The 17,012-nt window shown below is 36.0% G+C and overlaps 1 protein-coding gene across 2 annotated transcripts in view; it reads right to left on the bottom strand.

Moving 5' to 3' along the window:
- The window catches only part of necab3 (N-terminal EF-hand calcium binding protein 3), a 35,472-nt gene that overhangs the window by 12,529 nt on the left and 5,931 nt on the right, over positions 1-17,012 (bottom strand). For both annotated transcript variants that reach the window (XM_017408882.3, XM_017408884.3), the window contains exons 3-7: positions 15,620-15,644; positions 6,513-6,621; positions 5,019-5,044; positions 3,825-3,922; positions 1,586-1,722 (exon numbers count right to left, since the gene is read on the bottom strand). In XM_017408882.3, coding sequence (XP_017264371.1) covers positions 1,586-1,722; positions 3,825-3,922; positions 5,019-5,044; positions 6,513-6,621; positions 15,620-15,644 — 395 coding nt within the window. The remainder of the gene's footprint in view (positions 1-1,585; positions 1,723-3,824; positions 3,923-5,018; positions 5,045-6,512; positions 6,622-15,619; positions 15,645-17,012) is intronic.

The following is a 17,012-nucleotide window of genomic DNA, read 5'->3' as shown; positions in this document are numbered from 1 at the left end:
GGGGGATGATACAGAATAAAATGGCAGACAGAAATGAGAAGCAGTACAGAGATACATGTACAGTAAAAAAAATAGACAAAAGTGAAAAGGGTTAATAGGTGAATGAGTAATCCATAAGTCTAAGTGTGTAAAATAACCACACAGGGTTTGCTCACTCATACACACACACACACAGTTCTGCAGTAAGTTGTGTTGCTGTGTGAAGAAAGTGCCAAAAGCAGCGACTGTGAGTGTATAAGAGTCATGAATAAACACTTTAATTTCATTTATGTGCTTCTCTTTTGGGGCCTAAATGCCTTTGCACATTCGCTCCCTCTTGTTAGGGAGCCAATTTTTGTCTTCCCTTGTTTTTTTTTTTTTTTTGTGCACTGTCGTTTGTGTGTGTGAGGGGCATCATGCTGACAGCACAGAAAGGAATGTATTGCCAAGAGGTTCTCATGCTGAGAACAGCCAGGAGTCCAAAGGCCATAAATCTGCCACAGTTAAGAAAACAGTAGAAGAAGAAGTTGCTGCTTAGCTCAGTGTTTTTACTCCTAAAATTCACACTTTGTCTAACAAACCAGTGGTCTCAGGAAGCATTTGAGCATTCTTGTCACTAATCTTTCTTTTCTTAATCTCTGTGAATCCATTGCTCCCTGTGTTTGTGCCTATTGTTTCTTTGATTCACTGTACCTCCCTATGTCTCCTCTCAATAATTCACCTTAGCTATAATCGCTCGGTTTTTTTTTTTTTCTCCCACAGATACCAGTGTGGCATCCAGAGGGGGAGCGAGGGGAGCTCTGCTGAGCCCAGAATCTCACAGTCCAACAGGAAACCCGAGCTGGAAATTCTTCTACCAAAGAAATCACTAATAAAAATGGGTAGAGAATCTAACGGTGAAAGTTATATAAGTTTCTAAAAAGAAAACATATAATTGAAAATCTGCTCTTTTTAATGAGTCTTAGAACTATTTTGAATATAAAGAAACAGAATGTTCCAAATTGTTTTGTGACATATTCAAGAACTACATTCATGAATGAAGAAATTATTAAACTAAAGTATGATTGAAATAGCAAATACTGAAGTTAGCTGAATAGACTTTTGTACATTTCCAACATACATAGATCTGACTTTTTTTCCTCTTAGAAGCTTTACGTTTATTTAAGGTCCAGAAGGTTTGAATTTCAAGCAACTTGCCTATTAGTGAGGTAACTAAGAGAAAGGTGAGGAGAGGCGAGATTCCAAGCATTGCACTGACAGTGATATCTTTAAAAGAAAGACAGTCCTAATTATATAGATTTTTTCATCCTTTAGATCAGAGATAAGCTCACTGGGATTCTTTTTTTTCATATATTTCAGAGCATGAGGCTGCTGCTAATGCAAAGCAGTGAATAAAAGGACTGAGAATGGCAGCAGATTTGTATCCAGTATCCATCCCTCACGTTTTTGTTACTTCTCTATATGTAGACACTGTTTTGTATGAAGCTTTTCTTATTTGGTTCAGGTTCACGAGGAGCTGCAGCCTTTCTAATTGTTTGGGGGCGTACTCTGAACAGGTCACCCGTCAATCAGAGGGAAAAAGACTCCAAAATCTGATCAAACTTACGGAGCAGGGCTGCTCTGCTCCTCCACAGCCTCCATGGCATACTGAAGGGACCTCTGCAGAGACAACAGCTGGCTGGAAGTCTCTCTTAGCATGAATCTGGTGACAAACTGACCCAACACACTGGCACCTTGGTACTCCTGAGACAGAGACGTGCACAAAAACAGAAGTTAAATTGCAAATGACTCAAACAGGCAGAGACCACACAGAGAGGAGGAAAAAAACCTCAGATGATTTGATAACTCAAAAGCAACTACAAGCCATTGCACATTGCATAACAGCGGTAGTTAAATGGGTTAATTATTTCGCTGAACATGTAGAATAATCAGAGTTGCGCATCTGAATTCCAAGGTGGAGGAACGTAAATAGCAGGGATAATTGCTGCTTGATTCTCCACACACGAGTGTGATTACACTCTCTCAAAGGAATTGTATTCATGCAATGTGCTAATGAAGCAACATTGTGCAGAGCTCACTGTCAAAACTTAGTGCAACTTGTACCCTCCACAGGCTACACATGATGGGATTACTGGTCCACAGCAATGACAGGCAACAGCTGCTGGAGAGAACACAATCCTCCAAGGATTTATACACTTTAGGAGGAGACAGGACTGATGGCAAAAGGTGATCACACGAAGGCAGGATGCATAATTATACTGAACTAATCTCCTCATCTCCTCGAATTTAGCATCTATTTCAGTTTTCTTCTCTATCATAAGTCAAATTCCTGATTCAGAGTTGATCCCCCAAAAAGTCCTGGGATATTTTTTTTAAATTATCTACACAGCAGTTGATTATCAGTACTGCATAATAAAATATCAAAATGTTTGCATATTGTCTGACTTTGTTTTTTAGTGTACCAGTACATTAAAAAACGATCATCTCAAAGGGTTTAGATGAACTAGAGAGCAGTAAGTTTTACTAAAATTCATATGGAATATTTAGTTTCTTATGGATTTATGTTTTTTTTTTTTTTGTTTTGACTATAGTTAGATGAAGAATTACTTGTTTTACTCTTCATACTTCAACAGTACATTTTACTCTGGAGACTTTAAAAGCTGTAAAAGCTCAGGTGATTTTAGATTAAGAATTGAAATATTCATTCTTTATTTGTTTGTAAAGTTTTAATCTTAAATTTCTAGAAAACATTTCTGATAACTGCTCACTCTTATTTATGTACAGATTTTATAGTTTCCCAGGTTTCCATTTTAAATGTGTGAATTTCCTACTTATTCCTTTAACTTTTACATGACTGTTTTGTTCTTCTTATAAGTCAAACACCTGTAAGAAGAAGCACCAGAATATTGACAGTAGGGATTCATTCTGATCTCATATGTAATAGTTGGGGTTTTGCCATTTTCACAATAAAAAGAAAATGTTAAATCTTGTATAGAAGGTGTTAAATATTTACATTAAATGAAATGATCCTCTTGCTGCAGAAGCCTCATAAAGTCATCATAGCTAAGAAGTTTTATTAAAAATCACATTCTTGAAAGCACAGTTTACTTTTAAAATATATAATTTTTCTTGAGTTAGACATATTACAGATGTCAGGAATGGAAACAATTTTTCGGAGGTCGAATCATAATCTGCATACAGTACGCTGTGAGCTGAACACAATCAAGAACCACTAGACCCTTTGAAGTGAGGTGGACAGATTGCATTGGAGCCACCGGCTGTAATACTAATCAGCATCTTTGTCTGTCTGCAGCAGAAGGAGCAGCAGTTTCAGCAGCAGGGAGGACAACAGAAGCTGGGCTGCAGGGAGGAAACAAAGATCGGAAAATGTTCCCCAGAAATGCTAAGAAGAAAGAGTGAAATAATCAGCCTTTTTGTTTTAGACATTAATGCTGATAACATTCATGTTGTTTTAACTTGATAAGGAAAAAAAACTGTTTTAAGGCATTTTATATGCATAGCAGGAATTGTGTGGTTTTTGTGGGATTGTGCAGAAAGACAGTTCATAAAACTGTCATTTATAAAGATCTAATTAGTTGCACCAAATCATCATCACTGGGAATTGGGAATGAACACATTTGTCATAATAATGAATTATCTTCACTTGCGCAGTATAGCAGCACACAGCTGCAGTGAGTTTTTCTATTTGTCGGGTTTCTCTGTGGCTACCTTTAAAGCCCAGTCACACAGTTCAGGACTGAGGGGATGTTAGATTAACTTAAACAGGTCACAGCATGCATTTTCAAAAGAAAACAACTAACATCACCATTCTGCTGAACTCTTACCTGTTTGGTTTTATCCATTGCTTTTAAAATCGCAATATTCAGACTCTCCAGAGCTGAAAGGACATTTAGATATTCCCCGAGGTGCTGAGAAAAGTAATCTAATGAAAAAAAAGAAAAGAAAAAAAGACTAAGCTTCACTGAAGTGACAGAAAGCTGGAAACAAACTCCTACATGTTGCAATGACAGATTCCAATAAAATCAGAACATGATAAGTGAGATTATCTTCCAAACAAGTAGATATAACTGCTTTGATTTATTAACAGATGGAGCTGGAAGTATTAGATGTTTGTGACAATGTCCTCCACACAAAGATTAGTGGTAAAATCTATTAGACTGAGCATTGTGAAAGTGTTGTTATGTTTCTAATCCTTTTAAATACCCTATTATTTAGCATGAGGCTAAATCATAACCAGGATAAATAGAACTTTTACTTTAAAATAGAACAAAATCTATTGAAGGAATGCATCAGAGGTGAATAAATTGCTTTCTAGTCTTTAAACTTTCAATCTTATATCTTACTGAATTTACTTTTAGTATTATAAAACACTTTGTTAAAGGAACAGAGCTCAGTAAATCATGCATGTTCAGAGACCTGAGAATAAAAAAAAAAACATTCTGCTGTGGAAAACTGGCAACTTTTTTGTGTCAAATGGAAAAAGAAGCCATTCCCATTTGATCAATTATGCAGAGGTTTTATTCTGGGCAAAGCTGATATTTACCAGTTTGTGACCCAATTCTTTACTTTATTCAAGACATCTGACTTACATTCCATTTTAAGATGATAAAACAAAAAGAGGACAATTGCCTTCATATTGACTGATAAAGTCAACAGTGCTGGTGGGCGGGTGTTTTATCAGTTCTAGTGTATTATAAGATGAGCAAACTCTCCAAATTTGGCTCAAATGTCCTTTTCTTATGGATGAAAATAGATTACTTTGACACTAATGTTGTATCTGTAAACACCAAGAGACCACTAGAACAGGGCTGGCTTAGCATAGCATAGACTGTAAATATTAAAACGGCTGCCTGACTCTTTGCAGAGTAAACAATATCTGCCTGACACCATCTCAAGCACGGATGCCTTTGAGATTGTCTAAAAAAAAAAAAAAAGAAGAAGAAAAAAAAAGAAGCCCCGCAGAAATTTATGTCTTTCGACACATCACATTAAATCAAACAAAGCACTCTTCCACCAACCTGATAGCTTGTCAGTGTCCAGATTGCTGCGGGGCAGAACACACGAGGAGATAAATGAGGAAAGTTAATTAGGGAAATTCAAAGACGAGCTGCTCTTCATTTCTGCTTGAGAGATCTTTTTGGCGCTTATCGGCAAGAATATTGCAGTATTATCCAGAGGAAGACACACACACAAAACTTTAGTGTTGAAACCATAAAAACCAATTATTTTTCTGTCCGCATTGATTTTTAGCTGGAGAAATGAAATCACTATATGATCTGCTAGGAAGGTTGTGTCTTTGTCCCTCTTTAAAACTCTTAGTGAAACATACATATTCCATTGTTATAATGCGTCCTGATTGGCTGCTTGTGGGCTGAGCATGCGGTTTGGCTGGTCAGATCAGACTTTCTGATGTGTGGGTGCACACGTGAATAAGAACAAGGATTTTATTTTGGCACATGGAAATGCCGAAACAATCAAGTATTTGGGCTTTTTAAAACTATTGTGTATTCAATTCATCTTGAATTGGGTTGACTCCACAAATTAAGCTTTTGTAGATGTATAGCCAATTGTTTCTGTTTTAGAGTTTCAATAAAATCCGTCCAGTGGTTCATAGAATATTTTGCTAACAGACAGGGTTGACGGCAACAGTTTATACCAAAGTTTGATGTAAATGTTTTGAGCAATGCATAATGATTGGAGTATATGTTAGGGGTAATGCTTTAATATCTTCACAAAAAAATTTAGGTCAATGTCTGTAAAAAATGGCTGAGTTAAAACAATTTTTAACCCCCTACACATGAGCAAAAACATTATTGCCCTTTTGTCTTCCATGGCGAGCAGTAAAATAATATGTAAATCCAGGAGCGATGAGTTGTTTCTGCAGCTGAACTCCATACTGAGTCTCATAATGAACATCTAACAAACACTGCTTATGCTTGTGTATGGCTGCTTATACCTTTTAATGATTGTTTTATGTTTTCTCTGAACTTATGCACACAACTTGACAGCTGAACCTGAAAACCCTGTTTGAATTCCAGTGTTGCAAAGAGGAGTGAAAAGGGTAAAGTCGCAAAAAATTGTCTCATGAATACAAATTCTGACTCCGCCACAGACAATAAAGAAAACTGGCTCATGAAAAAAGAAGGAAAACTTAAAACTGTAGCCTCCTGTTTGCCCCGACAGGGGAGAAAAAGCTTTTTCCTCCATTGCTGCTGTGAGTTAACAGTTCTCTGCAGGGACTGATTTCTGCACCCACCCCCAGGCTGATTTCTTTGATTGCAATTTCAGAGGAGTTAGTTTTTGATGTGGCTGCTGAGGTCAATAGTGTTTTCATGTTCAGAGGGTGGCGGCTGTTATTAGTTCATCCGCCTGGAGTTTAGTTCCTGAGGTCATTTTTACTAAAAAACTTTCCCCAAACTGTGAGATCTTTTAACCTCTAACTGGTGATTTCATGGGAAATGTATTAATTCAACTTTTTTTTTATCAGAGACTTTCAAATTAAAGAAACTCACTTATTCTGCCGGCTATCTATGGAGAAGAAGAGCTCCTGCAGCTCCTCAGTAGTCAGGATTCCATCAGCAAAGTAAGCGTTGAACTCATCAAACGACAACTTTCCATCATCTGGAAAACAGAGGTATAAACTTTTATTTTGATTCAGAAAGAATAACAACCCACACAGTACTGCCAGCCCCACATACTATAATAGGGCTTACTTTTCTGTTAATTTTTAGACTCAATAGTGCATCTTGCATCAAAGCTCCAGCAGCATCCTCTTTATCTTTTCTTTCCAGCTACTCTGTTGAGTCATCTGTGTTACACAATTGGCCTTGATAAAATATTTAGAAGATAATAATTGCCAAGTTTCTGGAAACTAGTTAGTTAATTAAGAAATTCGGCAAGAGCAGATTTATTCTTTATGATTTAGGCTGGCTGCAAAACATACAATTCATTTTGACACAGCCGACTGTCACATCTTTATGTACACACTGTGCATGTACATGTGAAACTATGACATATTAAACAGATCTACTGCATTATAATAATATATGAAACACAAAACAGTATTAAAGGCCCAGCATTCCTTGAAGGAATGCTTATCACCAAGTTATTTTAATTTTCTTTCAAATTTTAAACAAAGATCACATTTTCATCTTACAAAATTTCAAGTAATATCTCTTGTGATTTTGCATGATCTGTTAGTGCTTAGAGTATGTTTTGCAAATGTCTCTCAGCTATTATCACACTTTTTTATCAATACCTCTAAAATACAGTAAGTTCTTGCCATTTTAGTGTAGGCAAAGGTTGATTAGCTGTGGTGGCCATCTTGAATTGAGTTGACTCCAAAGATGAAGCAGTTGTAGTTGTACAGCCAGTAATTACTTCCTGAGAGTGTAACCGGGATCCATCCAGTGGTTTATGAGACGTGTTGCTAACAGACAAACAAGGCCGACTCCTACAGATAATACAAAGTTTAAAGCAGAGATGCTACTCAATGTGTTGAGCTTATTTGTTGGGGACCATTCTCGGCTACTACCAAACCAAAGTTTAGCTCAACATCTGTGCGATTGGCTGAATTATAGCTAATTTTATTTTCCAAGATCAGTAGGCTGTGGCTACCATGTTGAATGGAGCTGACTCCAAATGTACATTCATTGATTACTTTCTGAAAGTTTCATTAAAATTTGGTTCATGAGATATTTTTCTAAAACAGACAGAGTTCATCTGTAAAACTGGCTGAGTTATAGCTGTTTTTGTGATTGCTTTGCTGTGGTGGTCATCTTGAATTGGGTTAACTCCAAAAGCTTATGAGTTGTAGATGCACATTCAATCATTACATTCTGAACGTTTCATTAAAATATGCTCAGTGGTTTATGAAATATTTCGCTAACGGTACAGGCAAATGAACAGGCACACACACCCCACACACACACACACACACTCAAAAACATTATCACCACACCTACATCTTTGGTGGTGGGGGATAATAATAAAAACACAGAACATAAAAACAAAACATTGGTCGGTACACTGAATTATTTTGTGCTCAAATTGTTAATTTTGAACAAAGCTTGCTGTGGCAGACAATGCACAGGAAAAATCAATAGCAGAAGATGAAGAGCCGGTTTGTCATTTGTGCAGAAGTGCTTCTTTACGAGCACAATATCAATCCATCTTCAAGCACAGATAACACAAGGTTAAGTCTGCCAGGAAGAAACTATGAGATGTTTTAATCCTCATGAAATAGAACAGGTGAACAGATTGTGTCCACAGCAAACCTGCCGGAGCTCTCTGACAGGCTCTTTGGCAATCAGAGGTTTGCTGACAGAGGTCGGGGACTCAGTTAGTCATGTGACTGAAGAACAAATCAAAACAATCAGTGATAAGGAAAGAGAAGATATTAACACTGAACAGACCAGCAGTGTCCCCAATGGCAAAAAGATCAGATGAGAGTCTGACACACTGAAACACCAAAGTTTTTAGACATAAAAGTTTCTTCCTTTTATTATTAAAGAGACTGACAAGTTGTTACATCAGGCATTTTAGAAACTATTCTGTTTTTATTTAATTATGTACATAAAATTTTCTTTTCATGTTACCTTTTTCAAATTATGTTAAAAAGTGGGTTCTTTCTCTTCTGTATTGTTATATTCGGGATCTGAACCAGTAAAAAATGCTGGCTTAATGATCCCTGTCCCTGCAAGGATAGGGGAGGATGACAGTGATTTAATATGCCAGAGAGTTCCTGTTAGCTGACTTTGCAGAGCTAAAAACTGAAGGGCAAGCTTGAGGACCATCTGTTCAACTGGAGTCTGTTTGGCACTTCTCATCACTGCCTCTGACTCGAATGTGTTGGTCAAAGCTAAACTTTTTCAAATTAGCACCATGACTTCTCTGGATTCCTTTTCTTCCACCACTTGAAGCTCAAAACCAACCCAATGAACTCAAAACCTCTAAAATTAAACAATGTAATACTGACATTCTAAGAGTGAACATGAAATTCTCTTTGATATAGGTTTAATGCTTAGCGACGCCATAAAAAATAATTTATGCATTTTTTAGCATGAGTTGTTTCACCCTCTCTCCTTGTTTATTCTGGTTACTTATATCTTGATACCATCTGTACTGTGGCTTATGGATTATGAAACCAAAGATCCCCACACATGTCTCTCTGCACAATGTCATATTTGGAAAAGATTGCTATATTTGGAGTGCCAAAACAGACAGACAACCTGATTCTCCCAAGTGACACGAGTCTACTTGATGGACAAATGACAAACATGGGTACCCATAACTGTGTTGGATTTTGTGTTCTTATCATAAAGGGTGGTGATTTCAACTAATACCCAATTTTTGTTTTTTTTATATATCACTTTCTGAGTGTATTGTTTATGATTCTTAAATGCTAAGTTTATATCAACCACAAAATGTGCTACCTAAACTTCCTTATGTTTACACTTTGCATAGTTTTAGTTCTGAATATGATAATGATATGATTTGATTGTTACCACAATTAGCAGCATTAAAAGAAACTTTGAAAGGACAGTTACCTTCAGACCTTGAAATGAAGCTGCACACATGAACAAATACAACCCTTAAATAGTTGCAATCACTGTACTTTTCTCTTAAAAGGGGAGCATCTCTACAAAATAAACTACATGTCTGCACAGCAGGAACGGGTTAAGAAAGGGTTTTGCAGAATGCACAATTAATTAAAAGATGTAACAATACCCTTTCAGTTACTGCTGTTTGGGTTTGGATGGGTCATACATATGCCTGCAGAGATGGAGATGCACAACAAGCTGATAATAATGCACTAGGAATATCTAATACTGCCCTGTTTGTTTTGGAGCATGATCAGCTTTGCTTATAGCTGCTATTCTTTTCTGGATTCCATTGTTTGCATCCTCACATCTACACACATCTACACATTCCATAAAATGCTTCTGATAACTTTGGTTGGTGGAGAGATGGGAAAATATGAGGACAAAAGAAAAGAGGATGTAATGAATGCACTTATTGCTTAACGGGAGACATGCCTGTTAAGTGTTATTCTGAAACAGAATTTATCATTTATGATGTGTTGTACAGCTGCATTATTTATCCCCGTACCCTTACTGGTTGCACAGTTGAACCGTTTTGTTAGATTAAAGCAGAGCTGCTGAGCTGTGAATCCAGAAGGTAAAGTCAGGTCAGCTGATAAGGGGAAAGCATTCAGGGAAATTCTAATAATTAATGGAATGACCAGGGGTCTTCAAATTTTTTAATTGCAGACTCACAAAAGAACCCCAGTAGAGATTTGACACTCAGACTTTTTAAATTATAAAAGCATTTCTAATAAACCATTTTGACAAGCATGCAATGACAAAATAAAATGACCATACTTTTAGAATATTCTTTTTAAGTTGAAATGTGCTTTTAGATCTATTTTTTTTACCTTTACTTATTTTCTGAAGATAATCAGCTGAACTGAAATGTGTGAAGTGGTATAACTTAAATCAGTGTTTCTCTAAATTTACAGTTGGGCAAATTATTGAAAAAAACATTTTATTTTAAACCCAAACATGTCCCCAAAACCATTTATCAAACAGCATTTTTTAAAGTATGGATCAAAAGAGCTCAGAACATTATTTTTGATTTTTATCTACCTCAAATTCTGTTTGAGCTGCTGTAGGATCCCAAATGCCAGCTGATGCTTTTAAATAAAAAAAAAGTCATTCATGTCTGGCCAGCTGACACATAAACTCTCTGAAAAGATCTCCTGTTCCAGAAGCACTCACATTAATGCCTTCATTAAAAATCTGGCATCATTACCCACACATTGAAGTTGATATGATTTTTCAGTAGCCATTACATGCTTGTTTTTAAGTACTGAACAAGAAGGGCTTAAGGTGAATGACTTTAACCACAGTCTAATTGTCAATAAGCCTTTGCTTGAGCCTGTAAAGCCAATATTTGTTCACAGTTACTGATTTTGACCAAAAAGGCTACAAAGATTAAAAAAATAATTCTAATAATAAAAAAAAGAGAAAAAAAGTGATAATTTCTATAATGGGGATAAAACAAAAGACAGAGTGCAGAACTATAGTGAGAAAAAAGCTAAGCAAGAGTCACTGCAGACACATTATTTACATACAATTAAAGCTACAGGAAGGCAGTAAGAAGAATATGTTGTGTAGAAAAAAATGCTTTAGTTTACTTTAGTTAGCAAGTTAATTCAAAAACATATCCTTTTTATTTTTCAGTTTTTAGTCCTAATACAGAAGAATGAAGTAGGCTCATCAGTCCAGCTCTTTTCCTTTATAAACAACCACTGCCTTGGGTTAAGCATGAAAATGGCAGAGAAAATTCACATCACCTTGTTGTGATATTCCCCTTTAAATAAACCCCAATCTTGAAAGGAAAATCCTTTGTGACAGAAAGAGAAAGCAGCTTTAAATTGCACTGATGATTGCAGCAAATGCATGGATAATAAAACTGAAAAAAAAAAACTTTTCAAAAGAAAGTCTAAAGAAAACTGATGAGGAGTGTGGGATCTGAAACCTAAATCCTATGTGGATACTTCCTGTTTAAAGTTAAAAATTACCCAGGACTGCTTTCTTCCACCTGCACAATATCACTAAAATTAGAAACATCTTGTCCCAAAATGATGCAGAAAAACTGGTCCACGAATGTATCACATCTAGGCTGGACTATTGTAATTCTTTATTAGCTTGGTGTCCAAAAAACTCTTTAAAAAGCTGATCCAAAATGTTGCTGCCTGGGTTCTGATGAGAATCACATTTCTCCAGTTTTAGCTTCTCTCCATTGGCTCTCTGTCAAATTCAAAAAATAATTTAAAATCTTACTTCTAACATACAAAGCTCTCAACCACCAAGTTCCATCTCATATTAAACATCCTATTGTCCCATATTTTCCTAAAAAAACACTTTGCTCTCAGGCTGCGGGTTTACTTGTGGTTCCCAGAGTTTCCAAAATTTCTGTCCATAAGGCTGACACCCTGTCTACTTAAGACTAGTCTTAAGTAGACAGGGTTTTTCTTGGTAAAAGAAACTTATTTCTGTCCACTGTCGCCAATGTGCTGCTGGGTTGTGAGACTGCAAAGAGGTGAAGATTTGACACAATCTGCTGGCTTCCTTAGAGAGAGTTTTTATGAATTGGTATTTTATAATGTATGTCAATGTTTTTACAGTGCCCTGAGATAACTTATTTTGTGAATTGGTGCTATATAAATAAACTGAATTGAATTGAAAAAAGAAAAAGGTTTGATAACTTTTAAAAATGTCTAAGATTCAGAGTAAACAAAAACCAAATGAGAAAGCGAGGATGTCCTGCAAAGTGGGTCACAAAGTAGGCCACATTCATATTTCTCCAAGGGTAGTCCCAATGCAGAATTCTCCTAAGTGGTTTATAAATTCCCCACGAACACATCACAGCTTCAGTCACAACCAGCATCACAAAGAGGGATGGGTCTGGGTTCTTCTTGGTAAGCCACCACTGTGTACTTAAGCTATTACTGATTCTGGTATTCTTAGTAGCAATGTCCTACTTGAGATGTGTTCCACCAGCCCATGTGCGAGGAGCTCTGCAGCAGCTTTTTTATTTTTCCATACCCTCAGTAACGGTCGCACGCTGCTTTTAGACCACATATAGTGCGTCTGTTTGAAGCTGACTGGTTCTTCCTCACATTGGAGCAGATGTCAGGACAGAAGAAGGTTCATTAAAAACTAAAGTGAAAAGCAGAAAATTATCTCTCCAGTTTTTATAAAGAAAAGAAAAGATAAATGCATCTATCCGCGCAAATAAAAGAAGATGAACATTTTCAGCAAGAATTCTGGTTTAAACACCAAATGCTGAAGCTGCTTAAAAGATCCAATTAGTTTGCTGATCTGAGAGCATCTAAAGAAATATGACAGAAAATTAAGCCAGCTAATGATCCCCGTTTTATGTTCATGGTTGTTCTCATATAAGGCAAAATATGATAGATCCGCAGCGTAAAAAAGCATTTTATGAAACATGAATTCAAGCTGAGTTAGACTAAATAACAGCCACAGAGCTGTCAACTCTTAGCTATGAAAATGAGCTTGTTTTTAGATTTGCAAATTAGTATTGTGAGACCTTTTATCTTTATTGTGCTCCTCAGAAGAGCGGGATTAATAAAGAAGCTCACTCGAATGTAAAATAATTTAGTTTGTTCAAAATCACTTTCACCCAGAAAGACCTCACACTGAAGCACACAACTGTTAATATAAACACATAGTAAGCAAATTCTACATTTTCCAGTCAAACAAGACATATCAATTGTGTTTAATCTACCAAACCCAGGCAATATTCCCAATATTCTAATCTTTATTTAGCTGGAATACTTGATTTCTGATGTCAAACTAGCAAAAAGTACAATTTAACTTGGGAATTTCTTAAAGAGTCTTTAATTTTAACTTTGCATTTTAATTTTATGGGATTTATATTACTCTGTGGGTTTGTCACTATGAGATACTTCTTCAACTGTAGTGGAGTTTTGTTTGGTGAAGCTTTCAAGTTTCCATGAACAAGTCATATGTGCTAAATGTAAAGTGACCGTTGAATCAATGTGTAAAAAGAAATCATCACTTTGGAGAGTGAACATATTCTATGAGATCTTTTCTGTCAGGTACACTAAAGTGCACCCTGAGAGTGGTTACTGGTCTTCTGACCCCACTTAGGGTCAGCCAATTGTATGTGTGTAGCAAGGCAAAACAGGGAAAAATGTTAAATGTATGCTTAATACACAATTTCTTCAATATGTTTGAAAGAGGTCATCTTTATTTTTATATTACAGTATTGGTCTAATCCCACAGGTATTAGTTACAGAAAGATACAGAGCAGTGAATATGGGGCAGGAAAGTTTTTTTTTTTTTTTTGTAAAAGTTCTCCTTTTCCTACGTTCTCCACAGCCAGTTTAATGATGACAGTCAGCTCTGCTGAGCTCATCGTAATGAAAATCTAACACTGAATATATTTGGCTGGAAAAAAACAGAACAATGCACCTTTTTTGTTTGTTTGTTTTATTTTGTTTTGATTTTAGACCCTGTTAAATGTTGTTGAGAAGTTATTGTTCAAGCATTATGATTACAGACCCTGAGAAGTGCGAACCAAACAATGTCCCGTGATGAAGGCTACACCTCCTCTTTATTTGCTTTGACACCTTATTTCAACAGTTATTAGAGATGAATAAATATCTTTGTGGGTGAACCATTGATATTCACAGCAAAAGCAAAGAATAAAGGGCAGCTGTTAGTGAATTGAGAAGTTAGTGGACTGAAAAATTGGTTCATAAACATTAAAATACCGACAGATTGTATGTGAAATCATCCACTCTACATAATTTGATATCATAATGATAAATCATGACATCTCTCAGCATGCTGAATGAGTATGTTTTCTTGTATAAAATCTAAAACCTTTTAAAGTATTTGTAAAGTGTTTGCCTCCTTACATTCTGGTAAAAAACAGTAACACAAAAAATCACAGAAAAAAGGGCAAATTAATGACAAATTTTATGTGTTGATTTCACATTCAAACACAAGGCAAATGATAATTATCTGATAAAAAAACATGCATAAATGTGTAAAACCCTCTTTGGTTCTGTCTTTTTTATTGGGGCTTTTTAGTTCCAGCAATTGGAATTATTTAAATTACTTGTGTGAATATGATGAGACAGCTTTAAGAAAAGCCATTGAATTTCAATAAAATAAAAATAAAAAAAGGGGCAGAGGAACTTCCCAGAATGCATTTAACATCAAAGACTCATGATGCAAAGCAGAGAAAGAGTTTCCTGGGATTACTGAGACAAACGGCCACCCACAACATAACCTTGTTATGCTTCAGTTTTGGATGATTGACTCAACATCCTTAAACCCTCTAAACTGTGCAGTAAAAGCTGATTTTTAGCTTCATTAAGGACATTTTGCTTCTAATCAAGCCCTCAGGTCAGGAAACTGTACAGCATATTTTTGAATTTGTAGTTGATTTAGCAAAAAATGTCTAGTAGAAAGATTTTCTTTGATCAAAATAAAAGTATAGTTTTAAAAATGAAGAAAATAACTTTAACAAGTTCAAGATATTTTGACATTGTCATTTCTGCATTTATGTAATTGGAGTGTATAGATTTGATAAGTCAAACATGGTGTCTGGAAGCTTATCATTACTTTTTTGCTTGGTAGTTCAACAAATGTATGTGTGCATGAGCGTGTGTGCACAAACATTTATGAATGACATTTTAACTTCCTTTGCCATTAAATAAAAACATTTTTGCAAGAAAAAAAAGGAAAAGAAATTTATACTCTGCTTGTGTTAATGTGCCTTGCATTAATTGGTTATCGGTTCCACTGGGAGTGTGTTTTTTCTGTGTGACAGGTTGTTCCAGTCCTGGCTATATTCCAGAATCTCAACATTATTTTAATTAGACTAAAAAAATGTTCAAGCATGAGAGGAGAAGGAGTTACTCTGAAAGTGCCGTTCATGCAAATTACTTGTTTTTTTTCCTTTGCTCACATTATTCAGGCTCTTTAACAAGTTAAAAAAAGTGGAGAAACAAAAAAATATTGTGACAATTTAATCATCAGCGGACATTTTTACTCACCATTTTTGTCTGCTCTGCGGAAAATCTGCAAGATAAAACAAACAACAACAAAACAAGGAGGAGACAGTTATTACTTCAAGTTTTATTCAAAGAATTCTTCTAACAAGCAGGTACAAACTTAGGTGCAACGTGTGACTGAGGATCTGTCAGTAAGGTAATAAAACGTACTAGTAGAAATGCTTCAGTGGTATGAAGATAACTGATGTTAAAATAAGCTTAACAATTTTAATTCTTAAGGTAAACATTTATTTGAAAAGCAGCACAAGGACAAATTGCTGCAAAGAAAAGAAACAGAATTCTTATCATCTTTCATGTGTCTCCGTCATAAAAACTATTCATATTCTAACTCCCCAACACACACACACACACACACACACAAACAAACTAATGAATTATTATTCTAACAATTTCTCTGACACATTTTCACTTTTTGTTTCATTTGGTTTAAGGCCATATGTGCAATATCATTTAGCTCTAAAATATGTGCTAATTTAGTTTATTTAGTGGAAACATTAAATGTTTTTGCATGAGTTTTCACACTATATTCAACCTTTTTATGATGACAGGGTGTTTGTTGCCGGGGGAACAAGTAATGGAGACTCCACTAGCCCCTGCAGTACAGCTATCTGCTCTGGATGCAGCTAACCGGCTTCACTGGCGGGGGGGCTTTGACTGAACTGTAAATGTAAACTCCACACCCACCACTCATGTGGTTTCAGAGACAGTTTTCATTTGAACACATGGAAGAGCACAGGCTGAATGACAGCTCTGGAGCCAGGTTGCCATGCACACTGTCTCATCAGCCGTTCCAAACAAATTTAACAAAGCTATTATGGTTTTACAAATCGCATCTGTCTGTGATCCGACAAAGTGTCTGCTTTGAGAAAGAGACCGTCCTTGCTTTGAGCTGCTGTTCTGTCTCTAAGCTAAAATTTACTGAGCAGATGCCGCTAATAACCTACATTTTTATTACCCAAATTGCATTTTAAAGCCATTTTACAGCTCTTCAGATAAACTTGTGTCCACAACAATGTTGTGCATTATACAGACTGAAAGACTGTTTATTGCATCTGAGTGAGGTTGGCTCCTTTACTCTCTGATCCTAATTGGACTCCAAATGGTGCATAGCTTTTAATTAGCAAAATACATAAAACCTCCGGATCGGTGCACTTTCATTACAGAAGAAGGTCTTTCAAAGACTAAAACAAATAAACATTTAAACAGATCAACCCCCTAAAAACAAAAATAAATGACTGGCTGTGCTTAACAAAGCTCCTCTGAAAGGCTCAGAGATGAGTTTATAACTTTCATTTTGAATTTTACACATGGATTTTAGAGAGAGGAATAAATGTAGAACTGTGCAACATTTGCATGCAACTAAAACATGCCTTTA

Source organism: Kryptolebias marmoratus, linkage group LG4 (assembly GCF_001649575.2).
Source record: "Kryptolebias marmoratus isolate JLee-2015 linkage group LG4, ASM164957v2, whole genome shotgun sequence".
NCBI classification, from domain to species: domain Eukaryota; kingdom Metazoa; phylum Chordata; class Actinopteri; order Cyprinodontiformes; family Rivulidae; genus Kryptolebias; species Kryptolebias marmoratus.
This window is presented reverse-complemented; position numbering and strand designations above follow the sequence as displayed.